The following is a 25,897-nucleotide window of genomic DNA, read 5'->3' as shown; positions in this document are numbered from 1 at the left end:
TGCTTCTTTCATTCTGCGTAATGTTTTTGAGATTATTAACTTTGTTGCATTTCTCATTTATTTCTTTTATTATGAAGTCATTATCCTTTGCACAGCGATACCACCATTTGTTCATCTCTCCTACTGGTGATGTACGTTTGGATTAATTTCAGTCATTGCCTCATATGAATAAAGCTGATAGGCCTGTGTCTTTTCTCTTTAATTAATACTGAAGAGTATGATTATTGGGTTTATGGTAAGCATATGCTTACATTTTACAAAAATGTATAACTGTTGTGTCATTTTACATTCTTAGCATTAGTGTAATGAGAGTTTTAGGTGTTCTGCATCCTCACCAGTGCTTGCTGTGGTCAGTGTTTTTTATTTTAGTCATTCTAGCGAGTATGTAGAAGTATGGTATTGTGGTTTTAAATTGCATTTATCTTATGACTAATGATAGTAAATGTCTTTACTCATACTTTTTGCCATTTGCATATACTTTTGTGACCCGTCTATTCAAATATTTCACCTGTTCCGGTTGTGCATCTTCTTACTGAATTATAAGAGTTCTTTGGATATTCTGGTTACAAATAGTTTGCCAAATATTTGTATTACAAATGGTTTCTTCCAGAGTGTAGCTTGCCTTTTCGTTTTCTCAGTGATGTCTTTTGAGGAACAGAAGTTTTTAATTTTGATGTCTCATCGATCAATTCTTGCCTTTTATGGTTTTCACTATTTTGTGTACTGTCCAAGAAATGTTTGTATGCCCCAGGTCACACATCTTTCTCCTATTTATGTGTCACATGCTATATAACAAGTTTCTGTCAACAGTGGGCCATATATATGGCAATTCCATAAGCTTACAATGTAGCTGAAAAATTCATATTGCCTAGTGATGTAAATGTTGTAAGTCATACAGCAGTGCATGACTCACATGTTTTGGTGATGCTGGTGTAATCAAACCTGTCCTGCCAGTTGTATAGAAATACAGCGCGTGCAGTTATGTACATAATACTTGATCGTGATAGTACCTGACTATGTTACTTCTTTATGTATTTTATATATTAATACTTTTCATTGTTTTTTAAAAGTGTATTACTTTTACTTATTTTTAAAAAATAAGTAACTGTAAAACAGCATCAGGTGGGTCCTTCAGGTGATACTCCAAAAGAAGGCATTGTTAGCATAGGAGATGACAACTTGATGCCTAAAGACCTTACAGTGGGACAAGATGTAGGGGTGGAAGACAGTGATATTGATGATCCTGACTCTGTGTAGGTTTAGGCTAATGTGTGTGCTGTGTTTTCATTTTTAACCAAAAGTTGAAACGTTAAAAAAGAAAAAAAATAGAAAAATGTTTATAAGGAATGTAAAGAAACAATATTTTTATATAGCTGTACAGTGTGTTCATATTTTAAACTGTTATAAAAGAGTCAAGGTGTTTTTAAAAATTTAAAAGTTTATAAAGTGAAAAAGTTATAGAAAGCAAAGGTTAACTCATTACTGAAGAAAGAAAAATAATTTTCATAAATTATTTTATAGAGTATACAGTGTTCATAAAGTCTACAGTAATCACTTAGGCCTTCTTACGCACTCACCACTCACTCAAAGCAGCTTCCAGTCCTGCAAGTTTCATTCATAGTATTATAAGTACAGTAGACAAGTGTATCATTTTTAAATCTTCTATATCATATTTTTACTGTACTTTTCTAGATGTGTTTAGATATGCAGATATCATTGTGTTACACCTGCCTAGAGTATTCAGTACAGTAACATGCTATACAGTTCTGTACCTAGAAGTAGTAGGCGATACCATTTAGGTTTATGTAAGTAAACCCTGTGATGTTGGCACAGTGATGAATTGGTCTAATTGCACATTTCTTAGAATGCATCCCCATCATTAGGCAGTGCATGACTGTATTTTCTTCTAAAACTTTTTAAGTTGTACCTATTACATGTATAGGTCTGAGATCCATTTTAATTTTTAGGTATGCTGTGAGCTAAGAGTTGAGGTTCATTTTCCCCCCCCATATAGAAATCTTGTTCTTTCACTATCTTTCATTGAAAGGGCTGTCCTTTAGTCACACATGGTGGCTTATACCTGTAATCCCAGCACTTTGGGAGGCTGAGGCAGAAAGACCACTTATGTTCAGGAGTTTCTGACCAGCCTGGGCAACACAGCAAGACCCTGTCTCTACAAAATAAAAAATTTTAAAAATTAGCCCAGCCTGGTGGTACAAGGCAGACTTGGGGGCATTGCTTGAGCCCAAGAGGTTGATGCTACAGTGATCCATGTTCATACCACTGCATTGCAGACTGGACAACACAGCAAGACCCTGTCTCAGAATAAAAAGACTGTTTTTTTCCTGATTGTATCACTTGGGTCAAGACTGTTTTTTCCTGATTGTATGACTTGGGTACCTCTGTTGAAAATCAGTTTGTCACACATATGGGTCTGTTTATGCACTGTCTATCCTGTTTAATTGATCTTTGAGTCTCTCTTTACATCAGTACCACGCTAACTTGATAATTGTAGCTTTGGGGGTGTATTTTGAAATAGAGAAAAACTTTATTCTTTTTTCAGGATTGTTTTGACTCTTCTGTGTCCTCTGCATTTTCATATAAATTTATTGTCATGTTAATTTTTACAAAAAAGCCTCTGTAACTTTGATTATGATTGCATTTAATCAGTAAATCTATTTGAAAATATTAAGTCTTCTAATTCGCAGACACACACTCTGTTTGCTTATGGATTTCTCTAATGTCTGTTGAAACACTGTAGTTACAGTATATAGGTTTGTATAATTTTTCATTTATTCTTTACATATTCCCATTTTTTCCCATTTACACTTGTTTGTTGTTAGCATATAAGAATATAGTTAGTTTTTATGTATTGACCTTATATTCCATGGCCTTTCTAAGCTCACTTATTAGTTCTAGAAACCTTTTTTCTAAATGTCTTTGAAATGTCTGTGTAGATAGTCTTGCTCTTTGTGAATAATGGCAGTTTTCCTTCCATTCTAGTTTGTATGGCATGTATATATTTGTGTGTTTAATTGTCTCTTGGTCTATGTGTCTTTCACTGCCTGTGACTGCTAGTACAGTGTTGAACAGAAGTAGTGAACATTGTGTTTTTGTTCTCTGTCTCAGAAAAGATTCAATCTTTTATTATTAAGTGTGATATTAGCCACAAGTTTTTCATATATACCTTTTATTAGGTTAAGTTCTCTCCTATTCCTAGAAGATTTTACTATCAGTGGACATTGACTTTTCTTTAAAGGTTTTTGTGCCTCCATTGAGATGATCATATGGTTATTTATTTATTTAGACCCAGAGTCTCACTCTGTCGCCTAGGCTGAACATTTTCCTTCATTCTGAAACATTTTCTTGAACAATTTCTAGTTCAGTGTCTGTGGTGGTGAGGTCTCTAACCTGCATGTCTGATAATGGCTTTATTTTCTTCTCATTTTTGGAAAGACATTTAGCTATGTATAAAATTCTAATTTGCCACTTTTACGTTTCATTACTATAAAGATGTCATTGTACTTTCTTCTGGCTTACACAGTTTCTGTCAGGAAGTCTGATTTGTTCCTTGATGCTTCATGTCTTTTTTTCTGTGGTCACTGTTAAGCTTTTTCCTTTCAGCTATTGATTATGATGTGCCTTGGCGTGGTTTCCTTCACAGTTCTTTGGCTTAGGGTGTTTTTGTTGTTGTTGTTGTTTGTTTGTTTTTGAGATGGAGTCTGGCTCTATTGCCCAGGCTGGAGTGCAATGGGCGATCTCGGCTCACTGCAAGCTCCACCTCCTGGGTTCATGCCATTCTTCTGCCTCAGCCTCCCAAGTAGCTGGGACTACAGGTGTCCACCACCACACCCAGCTAATTTTTTGTATTTTTAGTAGAAACGGGGTTTCAGCATGTTAGCCGGGATGGCCTCTATCTCCTGACCTCGCGATCCACCTGCCTCGGCCTCCCGAAGTGCTGGGATTACAGGTGTGAGCCACTGTGCCCGGCCAGGCTTAGGGTGTTTTAAGCCTCATGGATCTGTAAGCATGTAGTTTTCATTCAATTTGGAAAATTTTTGAACATCATTCTTTAAGTATTTTGTTACTCATTTCTCTTGTTCCATCCTGAGAATCTACTTATATACATATTAGATATCTTCATGTTATCCCACTGTTTACTAATGGTCTCTTCATTTCTTTCAGTCTTTTCTCTGTCTTTAATTTTGTTTTTTTTCCCCCCTGTATCTTTAAGTTTACTAATACTTTCTTCTCCAGTGTCTAGTAACATCTAGTATACTTTTTATTTCAGACATTTTCATCCCTTGAAATTTCATTTGGGACTGTTTTTAGTTTTCATCTTCATCTTACTGTACTTCCCTCTACCTTTTGAACTTTTCTATTTTCAGCAGCTGTTTTATTATGATATTTGTCTAATTATATCTTATGTGTCATTTTCTCAGTCTGTTTCTATTCATTGATTATTCTCCTGATTATAGGTTATTTTCCTGTTTCCTTTTATGTCCTTTAATTTTTTATTGGATGCCAGACATTGAATTTTACATTGTTGGATGCTGGAAGTTTAGTGATTAAAAAATATATTTAGGCATTATTCTTGTGTATAAACGGTATGAGCCTATCAGTGCTTGCTTTTAAGCTTAGTAAGACTGGTCCAGAATATCCTTAGCTCTAGCACTAACATGGCTGCACTAAGGAGGCAGTATATTTTTAAAACTCTATTAGATGCCATAGTTTTTAGGAGATCTTTCTATTTTGCCATGTGAGAACATGAGGTATTTTTATCTTTGTGTAAGCCGAGTGATTGTTTCATCTGGTCTTTTTCAGTGCCTCTTTCCCTAGCCTTAGTATTTTCCCCACATACAGGTGCTGCTCAATGAGACTCCAAGGCAATCCATTGTAGATCTCTCGAGCTCTATCCTTGGTACTGTCTTTTTTCTAGTTACGTGTCTCATGAATTAGATACCTTGGTCTCCCCAGTCTCTGAACTCTGCATCATTAAATCAAGGATCCTCATAGGCTCTTTTTGTTTCGTTTTCTTTTCCTCTCCCTCTGTTACAGCCTGGACATTGTTTCCAGGTAGCAAGCTGGAGTAACTATAGCTATCACCTTATTCGTTTCCCTTTTCTCCTGGGCAACTGCAGATCTGTGCATTTAGTTATTTATCCAATTTTAGAAAATTTCGGGCATTCTTCTTCAAATGTCTTTCTCCTTTCAGTAATTTATATTACACATGTGTTAGATTCCTTGATACTGTCCAACAGGTCACTGAGGCTTTTTTTCATGGTTGTAATTAATATCGATTATTTTGCTATGATTTCACATTCCTAAGTCCTTTCTCTTTCAGTGTCGAATCTGTTAATTCCATCTAGTGAATCTTATTTTAGATTTTTTTTTTAATCTCTACAGTCTCATTTGTTTCTGTTTCCCTTTATCTCTTTTTTATGTTCATGTACTATTTTAAAGTCAGTATCTATTAATTCCATCATCTCTATCATTTTTAGGTATGTTTCTAATGACTGATTTTCTCTTGGTTATAGGTCATATTTTCTTGCATCTTGTCATGTTTAGTAAATGTTGATTGGATGTTAAATCATTTGTTCTTGGGTTTTTAAAAATTTTTTTTCTCAGTTTTATTGAGGTATAATGAACAAATAAAATTGTATAAATTTTAGGTATACAGTGTAGTGATTTGATGCATGTATGTATTTTGAAAGGATTGCCACAATTGAATTAGTGAATACATCTGTTGCCTATCATTTACCTTTGTGTGTGTGTATGTGTGATGAGAATCCCTAAGACCTACTTTCTTAGCAAGTTTTAAATATACAGTACAGTATCATTAACTATAGTCATGATGCTGTACATTAGATCCCCAGAACTTACTCATAACTGGAAGTTTGTACCATTTGACCAGTATCTCTCCATTTTACTTACCTTCCCTACCCCAGCTCCTGGCAACCATCATTCTATTTTCTGTTTCTGTGAGTTTGACTCTTTTAAATTCCACATATAAGTGGATCATACAGTATTTGTCATTTCTGACTTATCTTACTTAACATAATGCCCTCAAGGTTCACCCATGTTGTCACAAATGGTAGGACTTCCTTTTTTTTGTGGCTGAATAGTATTCCATTGTATAAATATACAACATTTTCATTATCCATTTATCTGCTGATAGATGTTTCTTCTTCATATCCAAGAAATCTATATATAGGGAGTGTTTCCATTCTTGGAATAGAGATACCTGCAGTCCTGCCTTAATTTCAGTGAAACATGCTACAGTGTATGTGGGAATGCAAATATCTATTTGAAATATTGATGTCATTTCCTTCAGATAGATATATATCTAGAAGTGGGATTGTGGGATTATATGATAGTTCTATTTTTCGTTTCTTGTGGAGCCTCCATACTGTTTTCCGTAATGGCTTTACCAATTTACATTTCCACCAGCAGTGCACAAGGGTTCCCTTTTCTCCACGTCCTTACCAGCACTTGCTATCTCATCTTTTTTATAATAGCCATCCTAACAGGTGTGTGGTAATGTCTCATTGTGGTTTTGATTTGCGTTTCTCTGATGACTAATGATCTGTCTTGAGCACCTTTTCATGTATCTCTTGGGCACTCGTATATTTTCTTTGAAAAGTATATTCAGGTCCTTTGCCTATTTTTTGATCAGATTTTTTTCTTTTTTCTTTTCTTTTTTTTTGAGATAGAGTTTTGCTGTTGTTGCCTAGGCTGGAGTGCAGTGGTGCAATCTCGGCTCACTGCAATCTCTGCCTCCTGGGTTCAAGCGATTCTCCTGCCTCAGCTTCCCGAGCAGGTGGAATTACAGGCACCTGCCACCACACCCGGCTGATTTTTGTATTTTTAGTAGAGACGGGGTTTCACTGTATTGGTCAGGCTGGTCTCAAACTCCTGACCTCATGATCCCCCCTCCTCAGCTTCCCAAAGTGTTGGGATTACAGGCGTCAGCCACCGTGCCCAGCCAAGTTTCGTATATATTTGGGATATTGACCTCTTATCAGATATATTATTTGCAAGTATTTTCTCACATTCCATAGGTTTTTGACTCTGTTGATTGTTTTATTTACTTCACACGGGCAGAGATAAATAGTAGTCCACCTATTTCTCTCTGCCTTTGTTGCTTGTGCTTTTGGTGTCATATCCAGGAGATAATTGCCAAGACCAATATCAAGGAGGTTTTTTTGGTTTGTTTTCTTCTAGGAGTTTTATACTTTCAGGTCTTACGTGTAAGTTTTTAATCCATTTTGAGTTGGTTTTTCAATATGATGAAAGATAAGGCTCCAGTTTCATCCTTTTGCATGTGTATATCCAGTTTTCCTAGCACTATTTATTGAAGAGATTGTTCTTTCTCCCTTGTGTATTTTTGGTACCCTTGTCAAATGTTTGTTGACCATATAGGCATGGATTTATTTTTGGCCTTTGATACTCTTCCATTGATTAGATAATTTGAGTTTTACGTGAGTTACTGGATTTTGTTTTCTTCTGTCAGAGTGTTAGTTTTTATTCTGGAAGGCAGTATTTACAAATATGATTGATATTTCAGTCTTGATGTTAGTTTTGTTCGTGTAAGTTCAGGTTTCACTCTTGACTCTTTTGAGATACATACTGAATGCCTAAGAGTTCAGTAATGACTCTCCTCTGACTGCTTAGAAATTGAATGTCTCTCAGCTCTGTGTGAGCTTTAGAACTATTTCATGTATACAGCTTTCCATTCCTTCTCTGCTTGTCTTCATAAAGTTTAACCTCACACATGCACTGCTTTGTATTCAACAGCAGACTCAACTGTGCAGATTCTGTATAGCTTTCTCCTCACTAGTGTTCTGTCCTGCATATGGCATCTGCCTCATCATCCTGAAAATCTGATGTTTATCTTTTCAGCAGTGAAACCCTTGAATTAGGTTTATGATTTTTCTTCCTGAATAATGTGTCAGAAAGTGCCCCCAAACAAAAGGAGGATAATCATATGGCTCACCTCATTTGTTTCTGTTGTAACAGGGACCATCATCATGCACTTCCTGTTGTCCAGTATCTAATGAGTGTTCTATTATATATTTGCTCAGTTTTCATTTTCTCTTTTAAATATGCCCATCAAATGTTTAAGGCAGTTGGGTAAGTTCAGTCCCATTGACTTTTCACTCATATATTCTGATTTTTAACTAGTAGTTAACTAAAAAATATAAAAAATTTGAAATTTAAAATATAAAAAAATCTGAAATTTATCGTACTATATTGTGAGATAAAAATCTAATTTTTCTTCAACATGGTTGGAAGGCCGTTTTCACATTTTTCTCTCTCTATATATACTTCTGAAAAGAATATCATTGTGTAGAAGATGGCTTCTATATTTTTATGTATGTATGTATTTTTGAGACAGAGTCTTGCTCTGTCACCTGGGCTGGAGTGCAGTGGTGCAATCTCGGCTCACTGCAACCTCCACCTCCTGGGTTCAACCGATTCTCATGCCTCACACTCCTGAGTAGCTGGGATTATGGTGCCCACCACCACGCCCAGCTATTTTTGTGTGTTTTTAGTAGAGACGGGTTTCGCTATGTTGCCCAGGCTGGTTTTGAACTCTTGAGCTCAGGCAGTCCGCCTGTCTCGGCCTCTCAAAGTGCTAGGATTACAGGTGTGAGCCACTGTACCCAGCGTATATTTTTATTTTTTGTTTAAGGAAATTTCTAGGAGAGCAACTACTGAACTTTAAAAATTATCTTGCTATCTATTGCCGGATTGTTTTGAAAAGAGTATCTGTTTACATACCAGCCAACGGTGTATAAAGATGCTTATCTCACTTCACTTTCACTGACAATGCAAATATTTCATGGATTTAAAATTGTTTTTTAAGTTTTGTCTCGGTTGCATTGATTATTATAATGTGGCCTATGTTCATATACATTAAAAATTTGTGGCCCTGTCAGGTTAATTACACCTTTACCCATTTTCTTGTGTTTTAGTCTTTTAATTTTTTTATATTAAGGATATGAGCTTTGTCACATGTTATAAATACTCCATTTTATTTCTGTCTTTGCTACTTTATATGGCTAAATCTACTGGATTTTCCCTCTATTATTCTATTTCTTTTTTATTTTTTTCAACTTTTATTTTAAATTCAAGAAGGTACATGTACAGGTTTGTTACCTGGGTATATAGCTATGATGCTGAGGTTTGGCATACAAATGATCCCAAGACCAGGTACTGAGCATAGTACCCAACAGTTAGTTTTTCCACCCTTTTCCTCCCCTCCTCTAGTAGTTTCCAGTTTCTATAGTTACCATATTTATGTCCATTTAGCTCCCACTTATAAGTGAGAGCAAGCAGTATTTGATTTTCTGTTCCTGTGTTAATTCACTTCAGATAATGGCCTCCAGCTGCATCCATGTTGCTGCAAAGGATGGGGTTTTGTTCTTTTTATGACTGTGTAATATTCCATGGCATATATATACACCACATTTTCTTAATCCGGTCTATCCATGTCTTTGCTATTGTGAATAGTTCTGTGATGAACATGGAAGTCCATGTGTCTACTTGATAGAACAATTTGTTTTCTTTTGGGTACACACTCAGTAATGTGATTGCTGGGTCAAATGGTAGCTTCATTTTAAGTTCTTTGAGAAATCTCAAGATCGGTTTTCATAGTGGCTGACTTAATGTACATTCCCACCAACAGTGTTACAAGCATTCCGTTTTCTCTACAGCCTTATCAACATGTTATTGTACTATTAGACAGATTATTGTTTGACATTTTAATAACCATTCTGACTGGTATGAGATGATATCTCATTGATTTACTAAATTTCCCCGATGATTAGTGTTGTGCAGCACTTTTTCATGTTTGGTGGCTGCTTGTGTGTCTTCTTTTGAGAAATGTCTGTTCATGTCATTTGCTCATTTTTTATTGGGTTACTTGTGTTTAGCTTGTTCAATTGTTTAACTTTCTTATACATTTTGGATATTAGACCTTTGTCAGTTTATGAATATTTTATCCCATTCTGTAGGTTTACCCTGTTGATAGTTTCTTTTGCTGTACAGCTGCTCTTTAGTGTAATTAGGTCTCACTTGTCAATGTTTGGTTTTGTTCAATTGCTATTGAGGACTTAGTCATATAATATTTTCCAATGCCAATGTCTAGGATGGTGTTTCTTAGATTTTCTTCTAGGATTCTTATAGTTTGAGGTTTTACATTTAAATCTTTAATCATTATTGAATTAATTTTTATATATGATAAAAGATAGGGGTTCAATTTCATTCCTCTGCATATGGCTCACCAGCCATCGAAGCACCATTTATTGAATAAGGAGTCCTTTCCCCATTGCTTATTTTTGTCAACCTTGCCAAAGATTAGATGATTGTAGGTGGGTGGCTTTATTTCTTTTCCATTGGCCTTTGTGTCTGTTTTCTTGTACAGTGCCATGCTGTTTTGGTTACTGTAGCCTTACAGTATAGTTTGAAGTCAGGTAATGTGATGCCTCCAGCTTTCTTCTTTTTGTTTAGGATTGCTTTGCCTATTCTGGCTCTTTTTTGGTTTCTTGTGAATTTTAGCATAATTTTTTTTTCCAGTTCTGTGAAAAATGATGTTGGTAGTTTGATAGGTATAGCCTTGAATCTGTAGATTGCTTTGGGCAGGCAAATATGGCTATTTTACTGATACTGATTCTTCCAATCCATGAGCATGGAATGTTTTTCCATTTGTTTGTGTCATCTGTGATTTCTTTTAACTGTGTTTTGTAGTCCTCCTTGTAATGATCTTTTACCTTATTGGTTAGACATCTTCCTGGATATTTTTGTGTGTGTGTGTGGCTATTGTAAATGATTTGGCTCTCAGCTTGGATGTTATCAGTATATACAAATGCTGCTGATTTTTGTACATTGATTTTCTCTCCTGAAACCTTGCAAAAATCATTTATCAGTTCTAATAGCCTTTTGGTGGAGGCCTTAGGGTTTCCTGAGTATTGAATCATCAGTAAAGAGAGATAGTTAGACTTTTTCTTCTCTCATTAGGATGCCTTTTTATTTCTTTCTTTTGCCTGATTTGCTCTGGCTAGCACTTCCCAGTACTATATAGAATAGGAGTGGTGAGAGTGGGCATCCATATCTTGTTCCAGTTCTCAAGGGGAATGCTTCCACTTTTTGCCTGTTAGTATGATGTTGGCTGTGGGTTTGTCATAGATGGCGCTTATTATTTTCAGGCATGTTCCTTTGATGCCTAGTTTGTTTTATCATAAAGTAATGTTGGATTTTATTGAAAACTAATTTGGTTTATGTGGTGAATCACATTTATTGATTTGTATATGTTGAACCACCTTTGCATCCCAAGAATGACACCTACTTAATCATGGTGAATTAACTTTTTGATGTGTTCTTCAATTCAGTTTGCTAGTATTTTGTTGAGGATTTTTGCACCTATGTTCATCAGGGATATTGTCCTGTGATTTTCTTTCTTGTGTCTTTGCCAGGTTTTGGTATCAGGATGTTCCTGGCTTTGTAAAATGATATTTTTGGAATAGTTTCAGTAGAATTTTTACCAACTCTTCTTTGTACTTCGCATAGAATTCAGCTGTGAATCTGTCTTGTTTGGGACTTTTTTGGCTGGTAGGTTTTTTTATTACTGTTTCAATTTTGGAACTCGATATTGGTCAGTACAGTGTTTCAATTTTTTCCTCATTCAGTCTTGGGATATTGTGTGTTTCCAGGAATTTATCCATTTCCTCTAGCTTTTCTTGTTCATTTGTGTAGACACGTAGCCTCTGAGGACCTTTCGTATTTCTGTGGGATCAGATGTAACGTAATCTTTGTCATTTCTGATTGTGGTTAGTTGTATCTTCTCTTTTCCTTTGTTAATCTCATTAGCAGTCTAGCAATGTTCCTTATCCTTTCAAAGAACCAACTTTTGGCTTCATCACTTCATTATGTGTATTTTTAGGTCTTAATTTCATTCCGTCCTGCTCTGATTTTAGTTATTTCTTTTCTTCTGCTAGCTTATGGGTTAGTTTGTTCTTGTTTTCCTGGTTCCTCTAGATGTGATGTTAGAGTATTAATTTGAGAACTTTCTTGTTTTGAGGTAGGTATTTAGTGCTTTCAACTTTCCTCTTAACACTGCTTTTGCTGCATCCCTCGAATTTTGCTGTGTTGTGTACCTATTTTCATTTATTTCAAATAATATTTTTATTTCTGCCTTGATTTTGTTGTTTACCCAAAAGACGTTCAGGAGCAAGATGTTTAATTTTCATGTAACTGCTGCATGGTTTTGAGATATCTTCTTGGTATTGATTGCTGTTTTTATTCCACTGTGGTCCAAGAGTATGGTTAGTATGATTTCAGGGTTGTTGTTTTTTCTTTTTTTTCTTTTTTTTTTTAACTTTTTTTGAGACTTAAATTAAGGACGAGCATGTGGTCAATCTTGGAGTATTGTTCCATGTGCACATGAGAAGAATGTATATTCTGTGGTTGATGGAGAGAGTATTCTGTAGATGTTTTTCAGGTTCGGTTGGTCAAGTGTTGAGTTTAAGTCCAGAATGTGTAAGTTTTCTGCCTCGATCTCACTAATGCTAATGGGGTGCTGAACTCCCCCACTACTATTGTGTTGCTATTTATGTCTTTTTGTAGATCTAATAGTGCTTGTTTTATGACTCTGGGTGCTCCAATATTGGGTGCATACATACATGTGAGATATATATATATGGAAGATATATACATATATGGAAGATATATATATATATATAGAAGATAGATATATGTGTGATAGTTAAGTCTTCTTGTTGAATTGAACCCTTTATCATTACATAATACTCTTCTTTGTCTTTTTAAAAAATTTACTGCTGTTAGTTTGAAGTCTGTTTTATCAGATGAAAGAATAGTGATTCCTGCTCTTTTTTGTTTTCCATTTGTGTGGTAGCTCTTTCTCCAAACCTTTACTTTGAGCCTGTGGGTGTCATTATGTATAAGATGGGTCTCTTGAAGACAGCCAGATGGAATGAGTCTTGTTTTTTTATCCAACATGCCACTCTGTGTCTTTTAAGTGAGGTGTTCAGACCATTTACATTCAAAGCTGATACTGTTATGTGATGTTTTGATCCTATCATGAAGTTATTAGCTGGTTGCTTTATACTTTCCATTGTGTGGTTGCTTTATAGGGTCTGTGGGCTATATACTTACATGTGTTTTTGTGGTAGCATTTATTTTTCTTTTGTTTCCATATTTAGAACTCTCTTAAGGGTCTCTCATAAGGCTGATCTAGTCATAACAAATTCCCTTAGTGCTTGTCTGGAAAAGATTTTACTTCTCCTTCACTTATAAAGCTTAGATTGGCAAGATATGAAATTCTTCGTTGGAATTTCTTTCTTTCTTTCTTTTTCTTTTTTCTTTTTTTTTAAGAATGCTAAAAATAGGCCTCCAATCTCTCCTGGCTGGTAAGGTTTCTGCTGAGAAGTTGACTGTAGGCCTAATGGCATTCCCTTTGATCTGCCCTTTTTTTCTAGCTGCCTTTAAGACTTTTTTCTAGCTGCCTTTTTTTTCTTTCGTGTTTACCTTGGACAGTCTGGTGACAATGTGCCTTTGTGATGTTTATTCTGTATAGTATCTCACAGTTGTACTCTGGATTTCTTATATCTGGATATCTGCCTCCCTAACAAGATTACCAAAGTTTTCTTGAGTTGTTTCCTCAAATATATTTTCCACATTGTTTACTTTTTCTTCTTCTTTCTCAGAAATACCAGTAATTTGTAGGTTTTATCACTTTTTGTAGTCTCTTATTTCTTGAATGCTTTATTCATTTTTTAAAATTATTTTTTCTTTATTTTTGTCTGACTGGATTAGTTTGAAATACTGGTCTTCAGGCTCTGCAAGTCTTTTTTCTGCTTGATCCGGTCTATTGTTAAAACTTTCAGTTGTATTTTGAAATTCCTTATGTGATTTTTTTCAATTCCAGAAAGTCTGATTGATTTCTCTTAAAGATGCTTATTTCTTCCTTCATTTCCTGGATTACTTTAGAAGTATTTTTTGGTTGATATTCAGCCTTGTCTTGGATCTCATTGGGCTTACTTGCAATCCATACTTTGAATTCTTTATCTATCATTTCTCAGTTTCCATTTTGGTTAGAGATCATTTCTGAAGAGCTTGTGTGATCCTTTGGTGGTATCACTACATTCAGATTTTTCATAGTGCTAGAATTGTTATGCTGCTTTTTTCTTATCTGGAGACCCTAACACTTGTAACTTTTGTAATTATTTTCATGTGGGTAGGATTTTTTTCTTTTCTTTCCCTATAATTTTATTATATATTTTTCTCCTTTCCCTTTTCTTCCCCTCCCTTCAGGATGTGACCATAGAGAATTCTGGGTAGGGTCTTTGACTTTGTTTGGCCAATTTTATTTTGGGCTGTGGCATTTGACCTGCAAGCCTGTAGATGGCACTTAGAGGTAAGAGCCAACTGCAGCCAGCATGGCTTAGTGTGTACCTTGATACTTGTTTACTGGCAGAAGCTCTTTGTTGCCATAGGCAATAGCCAATTCATGGAATGTACCATAGTCTGAGCTCACTGCCCAGCCCCAGGGTTGGGGGGTTGGCAGAGGGCAGGAATGGCAGGGCCAGACCTGACAGGTCCACGTACAGGTCCCCTGATGACAGACACAGGCACTAGTGCCAGTGGAGAATTCAGTGGGTGGCCACCAAGGGCCCAGAGATGTGCCTAGTAGTGTAGCTGGGAAACCTCCTCAGCCCCAAGTTCTCTGCACAGGGATAGAGGATGGTCTTCTAGTCCAGGAGAGTAGGTGCTCAAGATACCTGGAGCATGGAGCAGAGGCCCCCTGCACCAAGATCTCTGCATAGGAGGGGTGGGGTGACTTGAACTCCAGGAGCAGGCAAGGAGGTGCTCTGCATGCCTAGAGATCTGCCTGGGTATGGAGCAGAGAGAGCTCTGCTTCACCATAACCTGTGTCCAGGAGGAGTGCCGTGGCTTAGGCTGCTGAACTAGGCAAATGGTTTCTCTGGATGCCGGAGATAAGCTTGGAGATGTCGCAGCAAGGGCCCTACTGCACCACGATCTCAGGAGAACAGAGTGGGGTACCCAGCAATGGCACATGCAAATCTGTTCCAGGTTGCCAACCTGGTCGTGACTGCAAGTTTTGCAGCCCAGGAGAAACTGCAGCTTTAGCAGCTCTCCTGCTGCCCCAGGCTTGCAACTTGGGAACGCACAATTCTAGCCCTGTTGTTGGGACACTTTCCACAGTTTTGGCTGTGAAGCCCCTATCCCACTCCAGAGCAGGTGTCTTAATCTCTGGTCCAAGACTAACATGCCTGTGCCGCCACACTGCTGGGTCACCAAGGAACGGCTGACTTTTTATGTGCCCAAATTAAAAACATTGTCCTGCTCTTTTTCCCGGGTCTGGGAAAATGCCTGCAGCTTTTCCCCTCACGGTGACTCCAAGCCACTCCCCAGGTTAGCTCCAGGATTGAGAGAAACGAAGTGCTCTCCCTAGGCCTGGGTTGCTTGGATCCCCAGTGGAAGGGTGAGTCACAGAGGGAGGCTCCCTGCCTCTCTCGCGCACTGGGGCTTCACTTCACGTTTATCAGCTGGATGCCATCACTGGGGCTATTTGCAAGCCTTCTCCTCTCTGGGATCTGGGGTGTACTTAAAGATTCCAGTACATTCCTGTTTCCCTTCTTGAATTACACCTCACAGAGTTTATCTTTATCTTGCTGTGTCCAAGTGGCTGAGCCATGCAGAAAGCCTCCAATCCACCATCTTGGGGAAAAGCGAAAAGTCTATTTCTTCCATTTCTTTTAAGCTTAGAAAATTATTCTTCATCTTGAGACTTCATAACTACTTGTACATGTTTTCTAGTTTTTAATTTTGTATTTGACTAATACATATGAATTTTGTTATATGAGGTGAAAATTACGTTTTATGCTTCTTCAGAGTTAATTATTGTTGCACTATTTATTAGTCATTTTCCCATAATCCTTATCATATGTTGTCATGTTCAAGTATTCTGTATTAAATTTTTATAACCTAAAATAACCTGTTCCTTGCTTCATTATTTCTTTGGTCTTTAATTTGTGTGCCTATTCCATATGAATTGTAGTGATATGGGTCAATTTCTTTAGACAAACCTTTTTCTTGAAGGCACTATTTAATAGGTTGCACCAAAAACCTTCTGGTTCAATAATACCCTAGCTCACCTCATTCAGTTTTTTCTAAAGGAATGGTGTATTATTTCTACCTTCACATTCTCTTTTCAGCCCACCTAAATATGACAACTTACCTTTGAAAAGTAACAGATGACCTAATTCCTAAGTTCAGCAAATGTTCCCGTCTTTCTGAAACTTTATTTTCCCTTCGTTTCTTGTATTCTTGCTTCCTTTTTTTACCTCTCTTAGTATTCTGTGTCAACGTCCTGTTTTGCTTCTTTTTTCCGTCCTATGTATAGTAGTACCCTAAGATTCTACCTTCACTTATCTTTTCAGTTTTTACTGAATTCCTAGACTATTCTTTGCTTTCCTGGTCTTAACAATATCCTTTCTATGAATGATTCCCATATCTACCTTCATGACCTTGCAAAGCTGTGTTATCAAATGCCTATTTAGATATCAGCATGTCAAAATAAAACCCATTGCTCCTCTGTCCCCATTCCCATTCTTTTCCTTTATATCAGCGTCTACTCAGTCAGCCATAGAAAAACCTCAACATTGTTGATTTCTCCCTTGACCCAAGTGGTAAAAGCTAGTTCCCTCTGGAATATTGATTCTCTTTAAATGTCTGTTGCTACTACCTTAGCTGATGTCCCTCAGAAGCTCTCTGCGAGCTCAAATATAACTTCTGATATTTCCAAACATGCTTATTCTTTAAGTGTCTTCTCTGCTTTATAATAATTACCCTAATTTCAGTAGAAAAGTTTATGTATCTGGCTCTTGTAACCAGATAGTGATGTCCTTACAGATTGGTATGGTTTTCTCTCATTGTGTCTGCAGCTTTTCACAACAGTGGTGTCAGTAACTTTTTTGTTATAGTTTAAAAATTGTTTAGCAGGCTGTAGTCTCAGGCATTTTTAGTTGATTCTCTCATTTTCACCTGAATTGCCTTTTTAAAATTATGCTAATTATTTCATTTTATTTTTAAGTTCCAGGGTACATGTGCAGGATGTGCAGGTTTGTTACATAGGTAAATGTGTGCCATGGTGGTTTGCTGCACCTATCAACCCATCACCTAAGTATTAAGCCCAGCATGCATTAACCATTTTTCCTGATGATCTCCCTCCCCTGGCTCCGCCCCACAAGCCCTAATGTGTGGTAGTGTTCTCCCTGTGACCATGTGTTCTCATCGTTCAGCTCCCACTTATGAGTGAGAACGTGCGGTGTTTGGTTTTCTGTTCCTGCGTTAGTTTGCTGAGGATAATGGCTTCCAGCTCCATTCATGTCCCTGCAGAGGACATGAGCTCATTCCTTTTTATGGCTGCATAGTATTCCATGGGTTATATGTACTACATTTTCTTTATCCATCTATCATTGATGGGCACTTGGGTTGATTCCATGACTTTGCTATTGTGAATAGTGCTGCAATGAACATATGCATGCATGTCTCTTTGTAGTAGAATAATTTATAATCCTTTGGGTATATACCCAGTAATGAAATTGCTGGGTCAAAGGGTATTTCTGGTTCTAGGTCTTTGAGGAATTGCCACACTTGTCTTCCACAATGGTTGAACTCATTTACATTCTCACCAACAGCGTAAAAGCGTTCCCATCTCTCTCTAGTCCTGCCAGCATCTATCGTTTCATGACTTTTCAATAATCACCATTCTGACTAGTGTGAGATGGTATCTCATTGTGGTTTTCATTTTCATCCTCTAATCGTCAGTGATGTCGAGCTTTTTTTCACGTGTTTGTTGGTCACATAAATGTCTTCTTTTGAGAAGTGTCTGTTCACATCCTCTGCCCACTTTTGAATGGGGTTGTTCTTTTCTTGTAAATTTGTTTAAGTTCCTTGTAGACTCTGGATATTAGACCTTTGTCAGATGGCTAGGTTGCAAAAATTTTCTTCCATTCTGTAGGTTGTCTGTTCACTCTGATGGTAGTTTCTTTTGCTGTGCAGAAGCTCTTTAGTTTAATTAGATCCCATTTGTCAATTTTTGCTTTTGTTGCAATTGCTTTTGATGTTTTCATCATGAAATATTGCCCATATCTATGTCCTGAATGGTATTGCCTAGATTTTATTCTAGGGTTTTTATAGTTTGGGGTTTTACATTTGTCTTTAATCCATCTTGAGTTAATTTTTGTGTAAGGTGTAAGGAAGGGGAGTTTCAGTTTTCTATACATGGCTAGCTAGTTCTCCCAGCACCATTTATTAAATAGAGAGTCCTGGCCAGACGTGGTAGCTCATGCCTGTAGTCCCAGCACTTTGAGAGGCTGAGGTGGGCAGATCACTTGAGGTCAAGAGTTTGAGACCAGCCTGGCCAACATGGTGAAATCCCATCTCTACTAAAAATATAAAAATTAGCCCAGTATGGTAGCATATGACCATAAATCTCAGCTAATTAGGAGGCTGAGGCAGAAGAATCGCTTGAACTTGCGAGGAAGAGGTTTCTGTGAGCCGAGATCATGCCACTGCACTCCAGCCTGGGTGACAGGGCAAGACTCTGTCTCAATCAGTCAATCAATCAATCAATCAGTCAATAGGGAGTCCTTCCCTATTGCTTATTTTTGTCAGATTTGTTAAAAATCAAATGGTTGTAGATGCTTGGTCTTATTTCTGAGTTCTCTGTTCTCTTCCATTGGTTTATGTCTCTGTTTTTGTTACCAGTACCATGCTGTTTTGGTTACTGTAGCCTTGTAATATAGTTTGAAGTCAGGTAGTGTGATGGCTCCAGCTTTGTTCTTTTTGCTTAGGATTGTCTTGGCTCTACGGGTTCTTCTTTGGTTCCATATGAATTTTAAAATCGTTTTTTATAATTACGTGAAGAATTTCAGTTGTAGTTTATTATGAATAGCATTGAATCTATAAATTACTTTGGTCAGTATGGCCATTTTCCCAGTATTGGTTCTTTGTATTCATTAGCCTGGAATGTTTTCCCTTTGTCTGTGTTCTCTCTTATATCCTTGAGCTGTAGTTTGTAGTTCTCCTTAAAGAGGTCCTCCACTTCCCTTGTTAGCTGTATTTCTAGGTATTTTATTCTCTTTGTGGCCGTTGTGAATGGGAGTTACCCATGATTTGGTTCTCTGTTGTTGGTGTATAGTAATGCTTATGACTTTTGCACATTGATTTTCTATCCTCAGCCTTTGCTGAATTTGCTTATCAACTTAAGAAGCTTTTGGGCTGAGAGGATGGGATTTTCTAGATACAGGATCATGCCATCTGCAAACAAAGACAATTTTACTTCCTCTCTTCCTATTTGACTGCTCTTTATTTTTTTCTCTTGCCCGATTGCCCTGGCAGCATTTCCATAACTATGTTGAGTAGGAGTGTTGAGAGAGGGCATCTTTGTCTTGTGCTGGTTTTCAAGGAGAATGCTTCTGGCTTTTGCCCATTCAGTGTGATATTTGCTATGGGTTTGTCATAAATAGCTCTTATTATTTTGATGTATGTTCCTTCAATATCTAGTTTATTGAGAGTTTTTAACATGAAGCAATGTTGAATTTTATTGAAGGCCTTTTCTGTGTCTATTGAGATAATCATGTGTTTTTTGTGTTCTGTTTATGTTATGAATTACATTCATTGATTTGTGTATGTGGAACAAAATTATGCTAATTTTTAACCTAAAATTCTTTCATACTTCTTATCTACAGAAAAAACATTCATGCTTATATCATGTTAGTAAAGATCCTAACCAATCTGATCTCATCTTTTTTTTCCAGAAATCCTATTATTTCTCTGAGTGTATATTATTTTTTGTATACATGTGTTCCCTACATATATTTTCTTGCCGTTTGTGTTTTTCCTCTTTGGTATTAATGCTTTCTAAATCACCTACTATGTGTAGGTACTGTCCTAGGCTGTGTTGGAAATACAAATGAATAAAACTTGAGTAGCACTTTTTTGGGGATTTTTCCCTTAAATTTTCCATTTATGAAAAACCCATTCTTCAAAACTTAAGTAAAGCTTTTTCTTGTCTATCCAGTCTACTCACATGACGCCAGCACGATTAATCCCTCTTTGCCTTCAAAGTACTTTTAATATCTGAGTTATGAAATTTATCACAACCCTCTTTTTTTTTAAATCAATACCTGTATCCTCTTCGTTCATAATGCTTAATGGCAGGAATTATGTCTTTTGTTTAAACCACTTTGTCGAGTTACGATTGATATACAAAATGCTATATATATTTAATAGAAACAACTTGATGAGTATGGAGTTAAGTGTATACTCATGAGAACGTTACCACAGTCAATGCTTGTGAACGTAAGAGATTCCTCTTATCATTGTATTCCCTCTTTTTCTTTTCCAGTGCCCAGCAGTGACTTTAAAATAATTGACACTCACTAAATGAATGCTGAATTGAAAAGTTGATTGAGAGCCAAAGTAGAAACCGAGAAGGATTATCCAGAAAGTGAGGAGGCAAATCAGGAGAGAGTCGTATTTCCAAAGCCCAGAAACGTGTTTCAAGAAAGAGGGCAGTAGGTGATGTCTTAAGCTTCAGAATTGGAAGAAGCAGTGCAGACTGTAAATAGATTATTGGATTTGGCGATTAAGAGGTTGTTGGTTATCTTAAGAATAAGTTCCATAAAGTAGTAAGGGTACACATCAGATAGCAGACTGAGAAGTAAATTCTTTCCCTTAAATATAATTTTTAGCTGATATTTTTATAGAAGTTGGCTGGCAGACACACTGAAGATACATAGTCTAAATAAAGATCTAGAATCTTGCATATATTATATTGATTTAGGGAGGATCCATATTTTTTGTAAAGTTAAATGAGTAGATAGTGGACTTGACATTCTTTTAAGAAAATTTAGAAACCTAATCACTATTTTCATCTCGTTAGAAGTCTACCACAACTCCACATAGAGATCACACAATCTTCTCATCAAAGTTAGTGATATTTTGCATGGCAGAAATTATTTCAACCTGGAAAATGTGGCTCCTTCTACTTTCTATCCTTATTAGACTGATAATAGATAGTATATATCTAGCTATATAAAATGAATGAAGTTTTAAAATTATCCCTGAGTAATTGTATAAATGATTTGATTTTTCACATACTATATTTGATTATTTGGAAGACATACTTAAAATTTCTGTAATCAGAATGCCTTTTAGAATAGATCATGTGTTATAGTTTTAACTGACAACCTTTTTTTCCTTGGTGTTTTATAAAATGATGATGCAGCCCCAATTGGTAGCATATGAGATTTGATAAAATACTGTAATATAGTAGGAAGCATTAAAGTTTAGAGACTGCAAAAATATTTTAGTTTTAATATAATTATTGTTGTGGTACACTTTTTGGGGCTGTAGGTGAGATCTTCTCTCTCTCTCTCTCTCTCTCTCTCTCTCTCTGTCTGTTTACTATGCCAGTGGGTCATGCATAAAGCTTATCTTAATAATACGCTGTTAAGCGAAGGTGAGGGTGGGAATGGGGAAGAATAAATCTTAGTTAACCATAATTAACCATAATTAGTTCATCTTAGTTAACCATAATTTTCATCAATTTTGTAGAAACCTTACGAGTCAATGATCCATGTAAGGGAATAATTTCTGATCTTGCTGTCAAGAGTGCATTGACTGATTGGTTCATTTTTTTCACAGACGTGTATTGTATATCTATTAATAACATGATACCTGGCAATTTACTCAGCACTGTGAATGATCTTTCATTGTTCTAAGCATGTTTCAACAACAAAGATTGATAGTCAATTCCTAGTGCCTGAAACCTCGTCTTTCTTCATGTATGTTGTCCAATTGAGAGATAATATTAGTAGTTTCTTTAATGAAGAAGTGGCCTATTGGAGAGCTGGGTGCTTGGTCACAGTAAGCACCCAGTGAATGTTTGTTGACTGTCGAATGGTATATGTTTTAAGTGGTTAACTAGGAAATGGATGGGCTTATAGTTTTAAGTGATTACATGAGAAAGGATTGGCATTGTAGCTAATTATTACTGAAAATAGAATATACATTGAGAACTATGATGGGAATAATGGATGTTTCTCAGTTCCTTTTGGGCATTACTAAAATAAATTAAAAACATAAAACCTTAAAGTTTCTCATCATAGAAAATGTCAGTAATTTGACATTGTCAATAATTTGACTATTTTCAATAATAATTTGACTTTGACTTTGAAAATATATATACCATCTAGATATACCATGATGAATCAAAAATTGTGGAATATAACAAGTTCACGTAAATCAGTTTCAGCAAATTGGCAGTATTGTCTTTGAAATCAAATAATTAAGTAGAAAATATATCTATGCTTGTGTTCATTTATTTTAGTAATGTCTCAATACCTAATCCTTGAAGAGTGAAGCAACAGTATAAGAGAGGGAAATTGCAATCTGATGATGCATACTTTTTTCCTCTGGTAACTGAAGGTTAAATGGGTAGCAAGCAGAATGCCTTAAACAAGATTGGTGTATTGATTAAAACGCTGATTTAACAGCTCGCAGTTTCCCCTTGGAAACCTGGAAAAGATAAGCCAGCTGCTGTCTAGGAGTGCTGAGTGTCCACTGAGAGTACACTATCTATCATCACAATATGGTGATGAGAGGTGTTTTATGTTTGTGTTAATTTCCCCCACTAAATCAGTAATTATTACAATCCTGTCCCTGCTGTTTACCCTGCAGCTGTTTTTCCATTTGTCGAGAGAGCGGGTGTTCTCTGAGGACCGCACACGTTTCTATGGTGCAGAAATTGTCTCTGCCTTGGACTATCTACATTCCGGAAAGATTGTGTACCGTGATCTCAAGGTAAAAAAAAAAAAAAAAATGTAATCAAAATTTGTTTTTGCAGAGACTATAGGGACAAACATAAAGTAATTACAAAGTTATACAGTTTTGAGAAAAGCAGATTTAGTTGGGAAAAAAGCACTATGTTTAAAAATTTAGTTCACTACATTTGAAGGAAATTTTATTCACTAACATATATGTAGTTGATTTATGTGTGAGTTTCTGATTTGCAAAGTAATTTCTACTCGACTGCTCTGATCAAATAAAAATGTTAAACATGATTAAGTCAAATAACTTTACAAGTTACATTTAAAACAAGTTTTATTATGTTTACAGAAATGTTTTATGAAGAAACATAGTAAGACTATTGGAAAGAACATATTCATTTTGATTTTAACATTGACTTTGGGTAGTTTTAAATACCTGAAGCATTTTAACATAATGACCATTTATTAATGTGCCTGGTTTTTTTATTTATGAAAGCACTCTGTTTGTTCTGTTGGTAATAGTGTCTTGACTGCTCTGAGTTCCATTATGATGAAACCCTTAGGATAGCTCAGGATTGGCAAACTTTCTGTAAAGGGCAGATAAAATAATTTAGGCTTTGATGTTCATATCGTCTCTTTTGCAAACTACTCAACTCCATCAGTGTAGTGTAAAAGCAGCCTCGGATAGTATGTAAATGAATATGTTTGGCTATGTTCCAATAAACAAAATAGGCAATGGGCTCAGTTTAGTCCACAGGTTGTCATTTGTTGATCCCTGGAGTAACTCATACAAGGTAATAGTAATTCTCATGACAGTGTTATGAATTAGGTTGACTACATTAAAGGAATTTGTGCCACGACACATTTTGAATAAATTCTAGTTGTTACAGTCTTACTTTTGTAAGAAGCAAATCGTATATAAAATTTGACACAGAATTGCCTTATTGATCAAATACTATTTCATGTAACATATTATAATGATTGGTAGAAACAGAAGTTACATGAGGCTTTTATGAAATTCTGTTTTGTTTGAAATGAGGTATATAGAAGCTATAAGATGTTGTTATAGGAAAAACTGAACTATGTACCTATAAGACATCTAGATCAGAGATGACCAACTGTCTAAGTGCCAAAACAGGCTACAGATTAATACAAATTAGTAGTTTGATTGTATTTAGCCTGAATCTTTTTATAACTAGGAATATGGCAGAATTCAGCATTCGTGTTATCTGCATGGCCAGATAATCCTATACTGTCTAAATGTCTTAAATATCGATTTTTCTGAAGGAATTAGTTATGTGGTATGACAAAATATGTGTTAACTTTCCAAATATACTTAGAAGTAGTTAGCTCTGCTCTTCCTCAGTCCACTTCTCGCATTCCCACTACGTGTTTTATGAATCCTATTTGTAGGGGTGAAAAGGGGAAGGATAGAAACAGGGAGGCTTAGATTTAGGGAAATTAGAACAATTTTAAAGTAATAGGTAACATCCAGAAAGCTTAAATTCAAAAGATTGAATTATTAGCTTAAAGACTGCTAAAGAAAAGAATATTCATTTGATTGCAGTATCGATTATGGTCTTGGTCAGTATCTCTTTAATCATTTCTGATCAAATGAATCAACATATGGGGGGGGGTGTGTATGTATTTTTGTTGTTGTTGTTGTTGTTGAGATGGAGTCTTTCTGTTACCAGGCTGGAGTGCAGTGGTGCCACCTTGGCTCACTGCAACCTCCAACTCCCTGGTTCTGGCGATTCTCCTGCCTCAGCCTCCTGAGTAGCTGGGATTATAGGCACGTGCCACCACGCCCAGCTAATTTTTGTATTTTTAGTAGAGACGGGGTTTCACCAAGTTTGGCTAGTCTTGATCTCATGACCTCGTGATCCGCCCACCTCAACCTTCCAAAATGCTGTGATTAGGCATGAGCCACTGTGCCCAGCCAACATATTGATATATTGAAGCTCATTTAAGTGAGTTCCACTGCCCCATTCTTTCTGATGAGGGAATTAGACTAAATTTGTTAAACTGTAATATAAAGTACTTACTTTATATATGAATACCAGTCAGTTAGTTACCAAATGCACAATTCACCAACTTTACTTGACAATTAGGTGGTCTCTGCTCCCTGAGTTTATTTCTTAAAAACAAAATAGCCTCAACTTAAAGATCTAAGTATATATTTAGCATAGGACAGAAACTGTAAAGGTACACCTAGAAAAATCCATGTAACTAACATAAGAAATCAAACATCCAAAACTTACACAAATGTTATTTGTATCCATAGTAACATGATTATTTATAATACAATGACATATTTTAGGTAAGATCACAGAAATTTCGAGCTGGCCTTTAATTTATAGGTGATGTCCTTCAAACCTAGAGGCCTAGTAAATGACTTACTAAAAGTAATGACCTAAGTTGATAGCAGTAAGAATTTTTGGAACTCATGAATCCTAGCTCCTTATTGAGTGTTCTTGTCACTATATCATTCTGACTTCTAGAGTTGAAATGAAATTATAGTGGGGGGATGCAGATGGGGGGATGCATTGGATTAACTCTGGGAATCTTTGTAAGCCTAAACTGCAGATTAAACTGCAGAAGGTAAGAGAATGAGTGTTTCAAATATATTTATACCAGATGTATTAAAGAACATTATCACGAACTGATTTAGGTACTCGCTTTGATCAGTCTCAGATTTGTCTCTGTTCTCATTACTAATAACTTTGACTTTGTTCAAATGCAAATCCAATTGCTATGCCTGCAGTAGCAGCACTTCTCAAGTAAATCCATACCCGTTTGCCACTGTCTCATTCAGCATTGGAGACAAAGACTTCTTTTATGTGCAGGTTAACTTAAGATAATTTTATCAGTTCCTGCTTCCTAAGAAATTAGTGTTTATAGCAACAGAAAAAGTATTGAAGGCTTCATTGTAATACACATCATGTAATGAAGGTTTGTGTTTATTAAGGACCTAAATTCCTTGTGATTACTTAAGGAAAACTGCTGTTACTTCA

General features: G+C 36.2%; 1 protein-coding gene across 3 annotated transcripts in view; it reads left to right on the top strand.

Annotated features, from left to right (window-relative positions):
• The window catches only part of AKT3 (v-akt murine thymoma viral oncogene homolog 3), a 362,354-nt gene that overhangs the window by 249,311 nt on the left and 87,146 nt on the right, over positions 1 to 25,897 (top strand). For all 3 annotated transcript variants that reach the window (XM_011955703.1, XM_011955702.1, XM_011955704.1), the window contains one exon: positions 22,795 to 22,917. In XM_011955703.1, coding sequence (XP_011811093.1) covers positions 22,795 to 22,917 — 123 coding nt within the window. The remainder of the gene's footprint in view (positions 1 to 22,794; positions 22,918 to 25,897) is intronic.

The sequence above is a fragment of the Colobus angolensis genome, unplaced genomic scaffold (genome assembly GCF_000951035.1).
Source record: "Colobus angolensis palliatus isolate OR3802 unplaced genomic scaffold, Cang.pa_1.0 Scaffold40, whole genome shotgun sequence".
Taxonomy (NCBI): Eukaryota; Metazoa; Chordata; class Mammalia; order Primates; family Cercopithecidae; genus Colobus; species Colobus angolensis.
This window is presented reverse-complemented; position numbering and strand designations above follow the sequence as displayed.